At 56.8% G+C, this 12,181-nt stretch overlaps 1 protein-coding gene across 1 annotated transcript; it reads left to right on the top strand.

The window, feature by feature from the left end:
- Positions 1-42: 42 nt before the first annotated feature.
- CHCHD4 (coiled-coil-helix-coiled-coil-helix domain containing 4) lies at positions 43-11,060 on the top strand. Its single transcript, XM_079122559.1, has 3 exons — positions 43-261; positions 7,179-7,277; positions 9,960-11,060. Exons 1-3 carry the CDS (start codon positions 240-242, stop codon positions 10,259-10,261), a joined length of 423 nt encoding a protein of 140 aa, XP_078978685.1. The 5' UTR covers positions 43-239; the 3' UTR covers positions 10,262-11,060.
- The last annotated feature ends 1,121 nt before the right edge of the window (positions 11,061-12,181 follow it).

The following is a 12,181-nucleotide window of genomic DNA, read 5'->3' as shown; positions in this document are numbered from 1 at the left end:
GAAATGTAGTTTTTGCTGCCGAGGGCGCGCGGCCTGCTGGGAAGTGTAGTGTCGGGCGGAGGGGCCGGGCTGCGGCTGGGAAGGCGCGGAGGCCGGCGCGCGGCGGGCAGGCCTGGAGGGGGCGGGTCCGCGCGGGCCTGAGAGCCGCCCGCCCAGCCTGAGGAGAGGGAGGTCACAGCGCGAAGGTGTAGCCGCTACGGCCGCCGCTTCTGAGGGGCCGAAGCGCCAGGCCCGCAGCCATGGCCTACTGCCGGCAGGAAGGTAGGGAGGGCGGGCTGCCATGGAGACCGGCCCGTGAGGGCCTGTGGGAGACGCGCGGGCCACTCGGTCCCCGTAGGCCCCGCCGCCCCGCGACCCCGCAGGCGGCGCGGGCACCGAGGCGCCGCCCGTGTGCCCTTCTTGGGACCCCCGGGGGCGGACTGGGCGGTGGGGTCGCCAAACCCCGTTTGAAAGTGGACGGAATCGAGCCTCTAGGAGGAAGTGGGGCGGGTCCAAGGTCACGGTGAGGCTCGAACCCGGACCGCAGAGGGGCCTGCACGTGGGAGATTCCTAAACCGGCCCGGCGGGGACCGCGGAGCTGCGCGGCACGTTGCATCAGGCCGGTGTTTGGGAATTTGTTGGGAATTATCACCGTCGTCCCCGCCTGGCACCCACGTGCTCCCATTTGTACGCGGGTTTTTTTTTTTTTTTTGTACCAGGGCTTGAACCCAGGGGCTCTTCATCCCTGAGCCACATCCCCAGCCCCTTCTATATTTTATTTTGAGACAGGTCAGGGTCTCCCTAGGTTTCTTAGGGCCTTCCTAAATTATTGAGGCTGGCCTTGAACTCTCGGTCCTCCTGCCTCAGCCTCCCCAGCCGCTGGGATGATAGGCGTGCGCCACCGCGCCGGGCCACACGCGCTCTTTTAACTGTCTGGGAAAGTCGCCGCGCGGGCCAGAGTGTGCTGTAGAGGAAGTACCACCAGTGGGAGCACTTATTGAGCTCTAGCTGTGTGCCAGGCACCAGTTAAACTTTATATGGCTGATCTCATTGACCTCGCAGCGACCTTTAGTATTCAGGCTCTCTTACTGTCCATATTCTATGGAGCAGTAAACTAAAACAGGTGGCTTGACCAAAACCACCCAGCCAGAGTTGGAGACCTGTCAGTCTGATTCCAGAACTGCAGTCTTCCATCGGCCCCCGTTGGGACATCTCTGCTGGGAGGGACTGTCTATCCCGTTTCCCTCCTCAGGGTGGGATGTGGCCCTCCCACTTCCTCTCTGTTTTCACCTGTCCTCAGGGGCTCAGAAGTGGGAAGGCCTCTCCTCACCATCGTGCTTCTTGAGCTGCCACCTAACCCTGCAGTCCTCAGACTCCAGCCTGGGAGGTGGGGAGGCTGGCTTGGAGCATTCTGCAATATAATGAAGCACGTTCTCAGGGCTGGAGAAGGGGGATGGCGGGCACCTGAGAACGCAACAGTATGGAAAGAATCACGGCGCAGCTAGAAATTACCTTTGGCATAATGAGGTCACTGCTCCTGTGCGGTTTACAGGAGTCCCAGGTTCTCTGGGAAGCGGGGTAGGCAGAGCTGTCACTATAGCATGGATTCTTTCCTGGTTCAAGGATGGTGCCCTTTCCTAGTTCAGGGAGGACCATTGAAAACACTCCTTTTAGATCTTCCTTCGTTTTTGTCTTTGCCACAGCCCTGTCCCTTAAAAAATCCCAACTTTTTAGTTTTCTGTGCATACATTCCATGTTTTCCGTGGGTTTTCGGAAAATGATCTCAAGCTCTTTCCTGTCTAAGGACTTAGCCCCCCCTGTGTCTGTCCGGCCTCATCATTCCCATCCACCCCCTGCCCAGCCTCTCTGGCCTCTGGGCTTATTGCCTTAGCCAACTGCATCCTTCCTCCAGGTCTTCCCATTGCTGACCCCTTATCCTGTAAGAGCAGCTCAAATGTCCCTTCCTCTCCCGCCTTCCCTGGCCCTTTGTCTCTGAAATGACCTGGTGTATTTTTTGTCCTCCGATTCCATGCGTGTTTTCTCCCACCAGCCTGGGAGCCGGCTCAGGGTGGGTTTATAGTAGGTGCTCAGATCTGGATGGAATGAGCCGCAGCACGTGCCCGCCCTCTGTTGGGAGTGGATCCTTGCTTGTGCCCTTCACGGTCCCCCTGTCCCCCGCCTGCAGGGTGAAGGCCTAGATTGGCACTGAAGGTGGTCTGGCGCGGGCTCAGCCGCACTCCCCGGCCTTGGGCTGCCCACCCTTCTCTGTCATGGCCTCACTCCTTCCAGGCAGAACCTGCCTTCTGTCTAGTTGACAGATACTTACTGAGCATGTGCGGAGTGCCAGCCCCTGGGCATAAGTTGTGAGGATGGTCACTCTCACTGTGCCTTCGTGGCTCTGTGGCAAAGGTGGGCATGGACTTTACCAGGTGATGGGTGATTCCAAACCCGGACAGGTGATAGGAGGACAGTGCTGTGACGGTGTAGTGGAAGGCTGGGCTGCCTTCTGGAACGGCTGACCACACCCTCCCTCCCCCTGCCCCCAAGCTCTTCCTCAGGGACCGTGGCCTGGTGAGAAGCCACCCCTGGGCCTCCGTTCGAGATGGCAGCCTTCTTTGCCCATGTCGTCTTCCGCTCTGACCCCACAGCAGTGCCAGTGAAGGTGGATTGACACTGAGGTTCTTCACACATGCTCCCTGAAAGCCACTTAGGTGTGCGTATAGTCCGCGTCCCTGTGCACACCATCCTCTTCAGGTTTAGGGTCCTAAAGGGCGAACGGAAAACCCTCGAAAGTCCCTGGCACAGGCTTGGAGCTCAGTCAGTGTTCGAGGTCACCTTCTTCTCTAAACAGTGGGAGCCTGGTCTCTCGAGGGAGTTGCAGTCTTGACATGGAAGGTCCTGGGCAGTCTGAGCACATCGCAGGTGCAGGATGAGGCCAGCTGACCCCGCTTTCCTTGTGGCTTTAGCGGTCTTGTTCTCAGGGTGATTGGCCACAGGAAGTAGTGGGGCTCGCAGCACTGAGTGCATCGGCCTGAGGGAGGCAGAACTCAGGCGCCGAGCCAGGCAGGAGCTGGCAGGTGGTGGGTCCTTCTGGAAGTCTTGGTAGGTAGACCCCCTGGATTTCCTGAGGAGGCAGGAGGCCCAGGCCTCCTGTGGTCACCTCCTGTGGGCTTCCTTTTGGTGGCTCCCTCCACTTCCCGACCCTTCCCAGGTTTCTGGGCTGAGGCCCGCCCAGCTTCCAGCTGGCTTCCTCCTTGTCCAGACAGGTGAGGTCGGAAAGTGCTCCTCACCACCTGTCCCGCTTCCGGACCTTCACTGATGCCTCTAGCTTGCACGGGACGCTTCCCGTCCCTATGTCCTTGTCCGTTGGCGCCACTGTCCTCTGAGTGGCGTTTCAGGTGAGCGCGGAGTTGCACTTCACTCCTTGGCTTATCCCTTTGGCTGATTCCCCCTGAGCTTCGGAGGGAGGGAGGCAAAATCGCTGGTGGCACCTGTTCTCTGAGACAAGCTGGGAAGGGCCCGAGTGGGCTGGAGCTGCAGTGCCCGGGCGCTCTGGGGCACTGGAGCCCCCGTGAGCCGGAGGGTAGAAGGGGCTTATCCACATCCTTCCGAAGACACGTAGTCCTCCTTTGGTTTGGTTTGGTTCATGTTGAAAATGAAAACAAGCTTTTTCTTATTTTATCTCTCTGGGGAAATGCCTGAGCGATTTCCTGAGAACTGCTAGTCTAGCCGATGGCCTGCCTAGTTGACCGTCTTGTGACTAGTTCTTTCTTTCCCAGTCAGGTTTATTAAAGAGTAAACAAGCACTGACTTTGCATCAGCATTATATATACTTATTTTTTTTGGCTGGTCCGCTGGGTTAGCACATGCTAGGCAGGTGCTGTCCCACTGGGTACACACGCAGCCCCTTCCACCTGCTTTAAACATCCCCAAAGCAAAGGCCTGGTGAGACAGGAGTGTGGTGCACAGTGCAAGGTGACACTCGGGATCCTTGAGACCAGAGTTCCTGTTCCTGCTCTGCCCTCACACGCTGTGCGCCTTTGGGCCTGCTTCTCAGCTCCCTGGGCTAAGCTACCATCTCCCCATCATCACTGTGAGGACAAAGGAACTCAGGGTGTGAAGCGCACCTCGAGGCGCAGGCCTGTGGAGGAGTCAGCTGTTACTGTTCTACCTGACCCGCGTGACTAGAGCTGAGGGAGGTGCCAGGAGTGTAGGAGGACTTGGCCCTCTGGGGGCTGGGGCGCCCTCCATGGATGCTGCTGGGCTGGCGAGCCCTCACCTGGCTGTAGGGACCTGCCAGAGAGCTGGGCTCCGCTTTTGTCGGGTGAGGCCTGGCCTCTGTGCATCACAGACTCCACAGATGCCCCCAGAGCTTGACCAAGTTTGGATGTTGGGCCTCAGCGCGGGGCTGTGCCACGCTCAGATCTCAGTCAACAGAGTTGTCAGGGCCCAGCCGAGAAATTTGCATCAGCCGTTCTGCTTGGCAGGCAGCCTTTCTGTGATTGCCATTGTCAGGGTCACTAGGTATTGTGAGCGTCCTGGCTGCCTGATTCCGAAGCTTCCCGGGCCCGTGGGAGAGGTGGTCTGCGAGCAGAGCCTTAGGTGGGCGGAGGTCCCAGCCAGGGCGCAGGGAGGGCTAACCATCATTGCTCACCTGATCCGGGAGACCCTGTGCAGGTGTGAGTGGCCAGTAGAGCACCAGCGACTGTCCTTGTGTCCCCGAAGTGTCCTCATAGAGGTGTCACTCAGACTTTGTTACCCTCCGGTGAGCCATGTTCTGCAGGCCGTGTAGGCCTGGGTTCCCACACCAGCTGGCTTACCCAGCCCAGGCCCAGGGCCCTTTGGGACATAACCTGAAGACAAGAGTCTTTTTTTTTTTCTTGTGCTGGGGATTGAGCTCAGGGCTGCTCTGCCACTGAGCTACGTCCTCAGCCCTTTTTATTCTGAGACAGGGTCTTGCTAAATGGCCCAAACTGGCCTCAAATTGTGATTGTCGTTCCTTAGGCTCCTGAGTCCCTGGGCTTGCAGGCCTGTCACCACGCCTGGCCGAAGAAGGCTGCTGACCCTGTTTTGTTCAGATTTGTTTCGGGGCGGGGTCTGGGTTGCTCAGGCAGCCTCAAGCCAGCCTACTGAGGAGCTGGGTTGACGGGTGGGCACCACCGTGCCCAGCTCTGAAGAAGGGTTTTGAGATGCTGGGTATCTCCTGTCCCCGCAGCGGAGGGTCCCAGCTCTCCTGTGATCTGAGTGGCCAGTCAGGAGGGCAGCAAAATGTGTCCTTATACTTTTTCTGGAAGTTTCTAGAAAGATCCTCTTTATTCACTCAGCAGATTTTTCGCTGGATTCTCAGTGGGCAGGGGTCGGGCCTGGGTGGCGCCCAGTCAGGGCTGTTCTGGCACTGGGGGAGGGGACTGTGGGCACCTGGCGAGGACGGGTGTGGACTTTGGAGCTTCTAGGCTGTGGGAGCCTGGGCAAGTCCTCCCACGGCCTCAGCCTTTGACCCTGAAGGCTGGGTCCTTTCTCCCTTCCAGAACTGAGGACGACTGAACTGCAGCTGAGGCGCAGAGATTTCCTCCTTGGTGAAGTAGAAGCGGGAAGTGGATCCCCAGTGTCCTGGGCACCCCTTAGGAGGAGGGCAGACAGGGCAGAAGAATGAGGGGGCGGCCCTGTTCACCAGGGGCTGCTTGTCTTCGATTCTGCTGAGGCTGGAGGTTGACTGCCTCGCTCTGGCGGCCGTCCTAGACCTGGCCGGGTTCAGCCAGCCCGCCTGCAGAGGGAGCCCTGGCCTGGGGCCTGCTGTCCTCCACGACAAGCAAGGGCAGGGCAGACTCGGCTAGGCCAGCCAGACGGTGCACGACCAGGGCAGGGTCCTGCTGTCCCCCTCTCAGGGTGGGGATGCCACACAGGACCCAGAAATGGACCAGCCTGGTCTGCCCTCCAGGAACTGCCCGGGAAACGGATGGCCCACTGGCAGGGCTGAGGACAGGGTGGCATTCCTGCTGGGGCTGGTCAGTGGCTGTCTGCAGCAGGCCGGTGTCCAGGAGGAGCAGCAAGGAGCTGGGGAGGTGAGGGCCTGGCCTCGCCATTCCCCTGGTCGCCTTGAGCAGTCACTTGGGCCGTGGTTTCTGCTGTCCTCCCGGGTGGGTGCTAATAACCCTGTGCTCTGAGGGCCACCGTGAGGCTAGATAGCTCCGTCCCTGTCTGGTGGGCCTTACTCCCGTCCCTGTGCTCCCCAGCCCCGTTGGGACAAGCCCCCGGTATGCAGTGGTCCTGGCCGTCAGAGCCAGGACGTGGAACACACCCACCTGTCCGTGAAGCGCTCCCCCGGCCCAGCACCTAGCGTTTGGGAAATAATCCCTGGACCCCGGGCTGTGGGGAGTGGCTGTGTGATTCCCCACCGACCGCCATGACCCTTCCATCTCCTGGCCGTAATGAGAGGCCAGGCGCCTTGGAGGAGTCCTGGCACTGGGTGTCCTCGGGCCACCTGGGTGTCAGCCTGCGGAGCCAGCCGCAGGGCCTTTCCCATCAGACTCTGGCTGCAGGCTGGGTGTGCACAGCAGCCCTGGCTGTGCCCCGCCTCTCAGGCCGCCTCGTCTTCCCACTTCTGAACCGAGGGGGACCAGGAGGACGCTGGAGAGCATCCTCCTCCTTCGGGGCCTGCCTCCCGCCCTCGCCCCAGCTGGCAGGAGCAACTCGCAGAACCTGGGCGCAGGCGGGGACTGGGGACCATGGGGACAGCTGAGCATCCCTGGCGCTTCACTGCGCGGGGGGGTTGTCTGAAGGGGTCTGCTGGCGGGTCCGCGGGGTGGGAGGAGGGGGCTGGGCAGGTGGGGGTGTGCAGGGTTGGGGCGTTGCGCTCGTGCCCTGGGAGTTTGGTGGTATGGGGCACGTTGCTTTCTTGATTGACTGCTCGCACACCTGGGGACTAAGCGCAGTCACATGTGCCTGGCTGAGGCCTGCAGTCTGGAGGGTGCGCTGGGAGGGACCTTGGAAGCGGGTCTGAGCTTCCTCCTCATGCCCATCTCCATGGGATTGTCGCTGCAGCTCCAGGTCCTTGGTGTTAAGTGGCTGCCAGGTCACCCCCAGGGTGAGTCTTGCAGTCCAGGATGAAGGTGACAGTCTGCAGACCGGGTGTGAGGGGGACACAGTGGATTCACTGCTCTCGAGTGAAATGTTTCCCTCCTCTTGTCTCCAAACACTAGGGAAAGATCGCATCATATTTGTGACCAAAGAAGACCACGAAACTCCCAGCAGTGCAGAGCTGGTGGCTGATGACCCCAATGATCCGTACGAGGAGCACGGTGAGCGATGCGGGGCCTCCTGGGGTGAAGGCTCGATGCTGAGAATTCCTTCCCCGTTGGGTCCAAGCCACGCTGGGTCTGGGGTGCCATCTCAGCCCCGGGTCGGCTTTGCAGGCAGCGTCTTGTCCCCCTCCGGGCTGCGGCCGTGCCAACTTCCTGAAGTACCTGTGCCTCCTCCCCGGGAGCTCTGGCTGGGCCCCGAGGCTGAGTGAGTGCCTCGCAGGGGTGAAGTTTTAGGGGAGGGTGTCCTGGATTCCAGCAGTTGCAGGGAGGGATGGGTGACAGGGACCTGTCTGCTTTGTCAGGCCACCAGGTTGAGTTCTGCCACGTCTGCCAGCCTTGCTAGCAAGTGGTTACACGATCGTCTGTGAGACTGCTTAGTCCCTGCTGTCCCCCTTCAAAGTGCTCCAGCAAGCACTTGGCGTGGAAAGGTCACTCAACGTAGAGGGGCCGCTTTCCAGCAGCAGGATGCAGCCCGCCTGGTCAGAACTGTTGAGTGCCCCTCAGTCCACGGCCAAGTACAGCGGTGACTATGGCCTAGGACGTCACTCGTAAGGCTTCGGGCTACTGGACTCACCAGGACTTAGCCAGTTCACCAGTCAGTAGTTCACAGTTCACCCACCAGTCAAAACCCACTTCTAAAAACAGCTCTCTAAAGTGTAGATGTTCCTAGGTGGGAAACTGCTCCTCGGTAAAGCTAAGGATGCATTATGTGGCACCCTGTTGGGGACAGTGGAAGGTACAGCCATGACACGAAGTGTCAGTATCCTGTGAAGGACAGCCATAGCAATAACCTTGAGTTAGAGCTCTTTTTCTTTGTTTTGTTTTTCTTTGGAGGGGGTGCCAGGATTGAACTCATGGGCACTTGACCACTGAGTCACATCCCCAGCCCTATTTTGTGTTTTATTTAGACACAGGGTCTTGCTGAGTTGCTTAGTGCCTCGCTGTTGCTGAGGCTGGCTTTGAACTTGTGATCCTCCTGCCTCAGCCTCCCGAGCTGCTAGGATGACAGATGTGTGCCACTGTGCCCGGCTAGTTAGAGCTCTTTTATAAAGAAAACAAATCATTCATCAGTTCCAGGACTCTGTCTAGCTTTAGTTCCAAATTAGTTCAGCATATTTTGTGATTGAGGAAGACTCTGGGGGCCTACAAGCCAGGCTTTGCTTTGCTTGCCTCTTGGGGTTTGAAAAGTGTACCGCTGGGTTTAATTAACTGCCGAAGCTCCCTGCTGTGTGGATTTCTGTTGTGTCACTGAAGTGTACATCCCTGCGGCCACTGTCGGAACTGTCTTATTCCAAGTCACGCTCCTCTGAGAAGCAGTGAAACAAAGCTCTGGCAGACCTGGGGTGTGATTTTTAAACGTCGGTGTTCTTCCTTTCGGGAACGGGTTGCAGGTTTTTTAGGGGACTTGAGCCTCCGGGGGCAGCATCTGCACAAATTTTGAGCACCTAGATCCCTGAGAAGTGGGGGGAAGTGGTGAGATTTGGGGGACACACTTGGGCTCTGGGAATCCTGGAGGCCCTGGCTGCAGCCCGACTTTGATCCCATGAAAACCGGAAATCGTGCACACTGGGCGTAGTGCCTGCCGCAGAAGGATGTCAGGGTTCCTTGAAGACTAGGCGTCGCTCAGCGCACAGGAGCTTGCTTTGCTTTGGTTGATGGTGTTGGTGGTGAGCGCCTTGATCCACTTGACTCCCCATCGTTACCCCATGTCACAAACGAGGAACAGTGACAACAGATCTGTTCATCAGTGAGGCTTCCCACGTTGGAATTAAGGGGTGGGGTTCAGCCCAGGACTCTGGGCACCAGGGCAGAGTGCGGCACCTGGATATGTCCTGGAGTAAAGGATCACGTCATTTCAGTGGCATTTTAGAGACTCTCTTGAAGAGACTTCTGTGTGAATGACACTTCTCTGTCCATCACAAAGCTCATAATGAAGCCATCATCTTTAAGTGTTTCGTTAAACCAGGGAGTACTATGTAGATGTGAACAAAGTTCAAAGATAAGATGTCACAAGGAAGAGGCCTGAGTGGGGCACGGTGGCGCATGCCTGTCATCCCAGCCACTCAGGAGCCTGAGGCAAGGAGATCCCAAGTGTGAAGCTGGCCTCGGCAACTTAGTGTCTCAAAATTTGAAAAGGGCTGGGGATGTAGCTCAGTGGTAGAGCGTCCCTGAGTTCAGTCCCCAGTACCAAAACAAAAAAAGAGTCTTCACTGAGGACGCTCTACCACTGAGCCACATCTCCAGCTCTTTTTATCTTGAGACAATTTGCTAAATTGTTTAGGGCCTCACTAAATTGCTGAGGCTGGCCTCAAACCTGGGATCCTCCTGCCTCAGCCTCTGAAGTTGCTGGGATGACAGGTGTGTACCACCACACCCTTCCAGTGACCTCATTAACCATCTGAGTGACTGCCACTTTGGGTTAAATGGTTCCCAGTATTTAGTTCTTGGATCATAGCCTCGCAGCACTGGGGGGTGTCTTAGGACAGAGATGAGTGTTGCCACGGAGAAGGATCCAGTGGCCACTTCTGTCCAGCTGAGCCGAGGAATGCTGGAGTTGTGCTAGGCTTGCATAGGTGCGCAGGGGAGTGCCTGTCAGGACTACGGCAACTGGGCTGATTTTGCATTTTCCGAGACTGTAGAGAACATCTCACACTTTCCCTGCCTGTCTTCCTGTTCCAGGATTGATACTGCCAAATGGAGACATTAACTGGAACTGCCCGTGCCTTGGGGGAATGGCCAGCGGCCCCTGTGGGGAACAGTTCAAATCGGCCTTTTCCTGCTTCCACTATAGCACAGAGGACATCAAGGGGTCAGACTGTGTGGACCAGTTCCGGGCCATGCAGGAGTGCATGCAGAAATACCCGGACCTCTATCCCCAGGAGGATGAGGAGGAGGAGGAGGAGAAGAAGGCGGCAGAGCGTGCGGAGGAAGCCACGCCCACCGAGGCCACTGCAGCCAAAGTTGCGGAGGGGTCCAGCTAATGAAGGCCACGAGGCACTGTGTTCCTGTCCTGCTGCGTGATATGGACGTTTTGCAAAAAGCCTTTGAGTCCCCCACCTTCCGAGAAAGTGTCTTTCTCTCTGTTGTTCTGTGCACTGTAATGTACACAATAACTTATTTTGATGACCAGGGTGTCCTGGCCCCTTGACACATACACTGAAAAAAACAAAGGGGGTGTCGTTTGTGTCCTGCCCACCCGTCAGTGAGTGTAGCCGCCACCTTTGTCGTCTCTTCTCAGTTTGCCCCGAGTTCTGCCACCTAACTTGCTGAACGTTCTCAGCAGCCAAAAATCACTATCCGGGAATGGTTCTTGTGAGCGAGCTGATTTCATCTGATCCGTTCTAGCCCTTTTAGTAGGTTTGATTCCTGTTTGGGAAATGAAGTAGAAACAAACAAACCTTTCTTTAAACATGCTGGCGTGGGGCCCTTCCTAAGAGAAGAGGCCAGATGGTCAGGCCAGGTTGCTCACAGACCATCTTGCCTTTGAAGATGTGAACAAGTGCTGTACTTCATTCCTGAGAAAGTCTGGTCTTTGCATTGAGCTCAGGTTTTCTCCACTTAGAAGGTGGGGATTTGGATGGTTTGGTTCCAGCTTTTTCCCAGGTGAAAGGAGAGGTTGGCTTTTGCTGTTCCCACAGCCCTGGTTTGGGGCCTGTGGTCACGTTGGCCCTCACTCTGGTCCGGTGCAGTCTTCTTGAGAGCTTGGGACCTAATTGTTGCCAAGAGAGGAAACAGTGTGAATGAAGTACTCAATTAAAAGGAAGTGTGATTTCTACCTGATTTTGAGCGTGTTTTTTTATTTTCACAAGTTACTTTTGAGGTAAGAAAATACAAATTCTGAAATATGCTATTAAAATTCTTCTTTTAAAGATACCAATAAACCGATTTTGAGTCTTAAAATTTTCTATATTGCGTTCAAAGCCAGCTGGTTTTTCTTCGTGAACAGATGCCTTCACGCAGACATTGCAGCTAACCTGTGAGGCGGGAATGCTCCCTCTCATTGGGAAAAAAGGAAAGAGGATCCCAAGTTCAAGGCCAGCCTTGGCAACTTCCCATGGCCCTGAACAACTCAGCAGGACCCTGTCTCAAAATTAATAAAAGGACTGGGGATGTGGCTCAGTGGTTAAGCACCTCCTGGGTTCCATTCCCAGTTTCCCTGCAGATGGATTTGCTGAAGGTCACTGCTGGGTAGTCCTCAGGCTCCGTGGTATAGGAAGATCTGTGTCCCAAGAGTGTTAGTTGTGATGTAAAAAATCACCTTAAAATGTCGCATCTTGAAACAGTAAACATCACTTCACGACTTTCGTTGCTCGGGGTCTGAGCATGGCTTCCCTGGCGTCTCTGGCTTGGGCTCGAGAAGTCGTCCTCTCAGGCTTCTCCTGGCCCCGCAGGCCTTTGAGAACCCTCCAGGTGCCTCGGGGGAGGATCTGGTGGGCCGTTGGATCGAGGGCTTAGCTCCTCACTGCTGTTGGCGGAGACCTCCGTCCCTTGTCACACGGGCCTCTTAGCTGACCTTGTGGTCATAGGTGGTCTGAGGAGGTCTCCAAGAGGGCCACCTCACTCGGGATGACAGGATACTTGACAAAAGGTGTAGAAGAGACAGACGCGTCAGATATTGAGGCACAGGAACGGAAGGGGCTCGCACTGAAGGGAGACAGTGGGCCGTCTGGAGAGAGAAGCTTTTGGGGTCTTGGGTGCTCGCATGGGAAGGCACGTGGGGATGACATCAGTCTGGCATCACAGGACCGTTCACGGCAGATGGCAATTCTTGGGTCCTTAGGTCGATGTCTTTTCCATTATCTGATCAGCAGATAACAGGAAGGTGTCGGTGTCTGGGAACGCGTCCAGGACTGCAGGCTTGACGTGTCCCTTCGTTGGCTCTGCTCATTAGCGTGTATTCG

The sequence above is a fragment of the Sciurus vulgaris genome (assembly GCF_902686455.1).
Source record: "Sciurus vulgaris genome assembly, chromosome: 19".
Classification (NCBI taxonomy): Eukaryota; Metazoa; Chordata; class Mammalia; order Rodentia; family Sciuridae; genus Sciurus; species Sciurus vulgaris.
The sequence above is the reverse complement of the archived record's forward strand: the minus strand, read 5'-3'. Positions and strand labels throughout refer to the sequence as shown.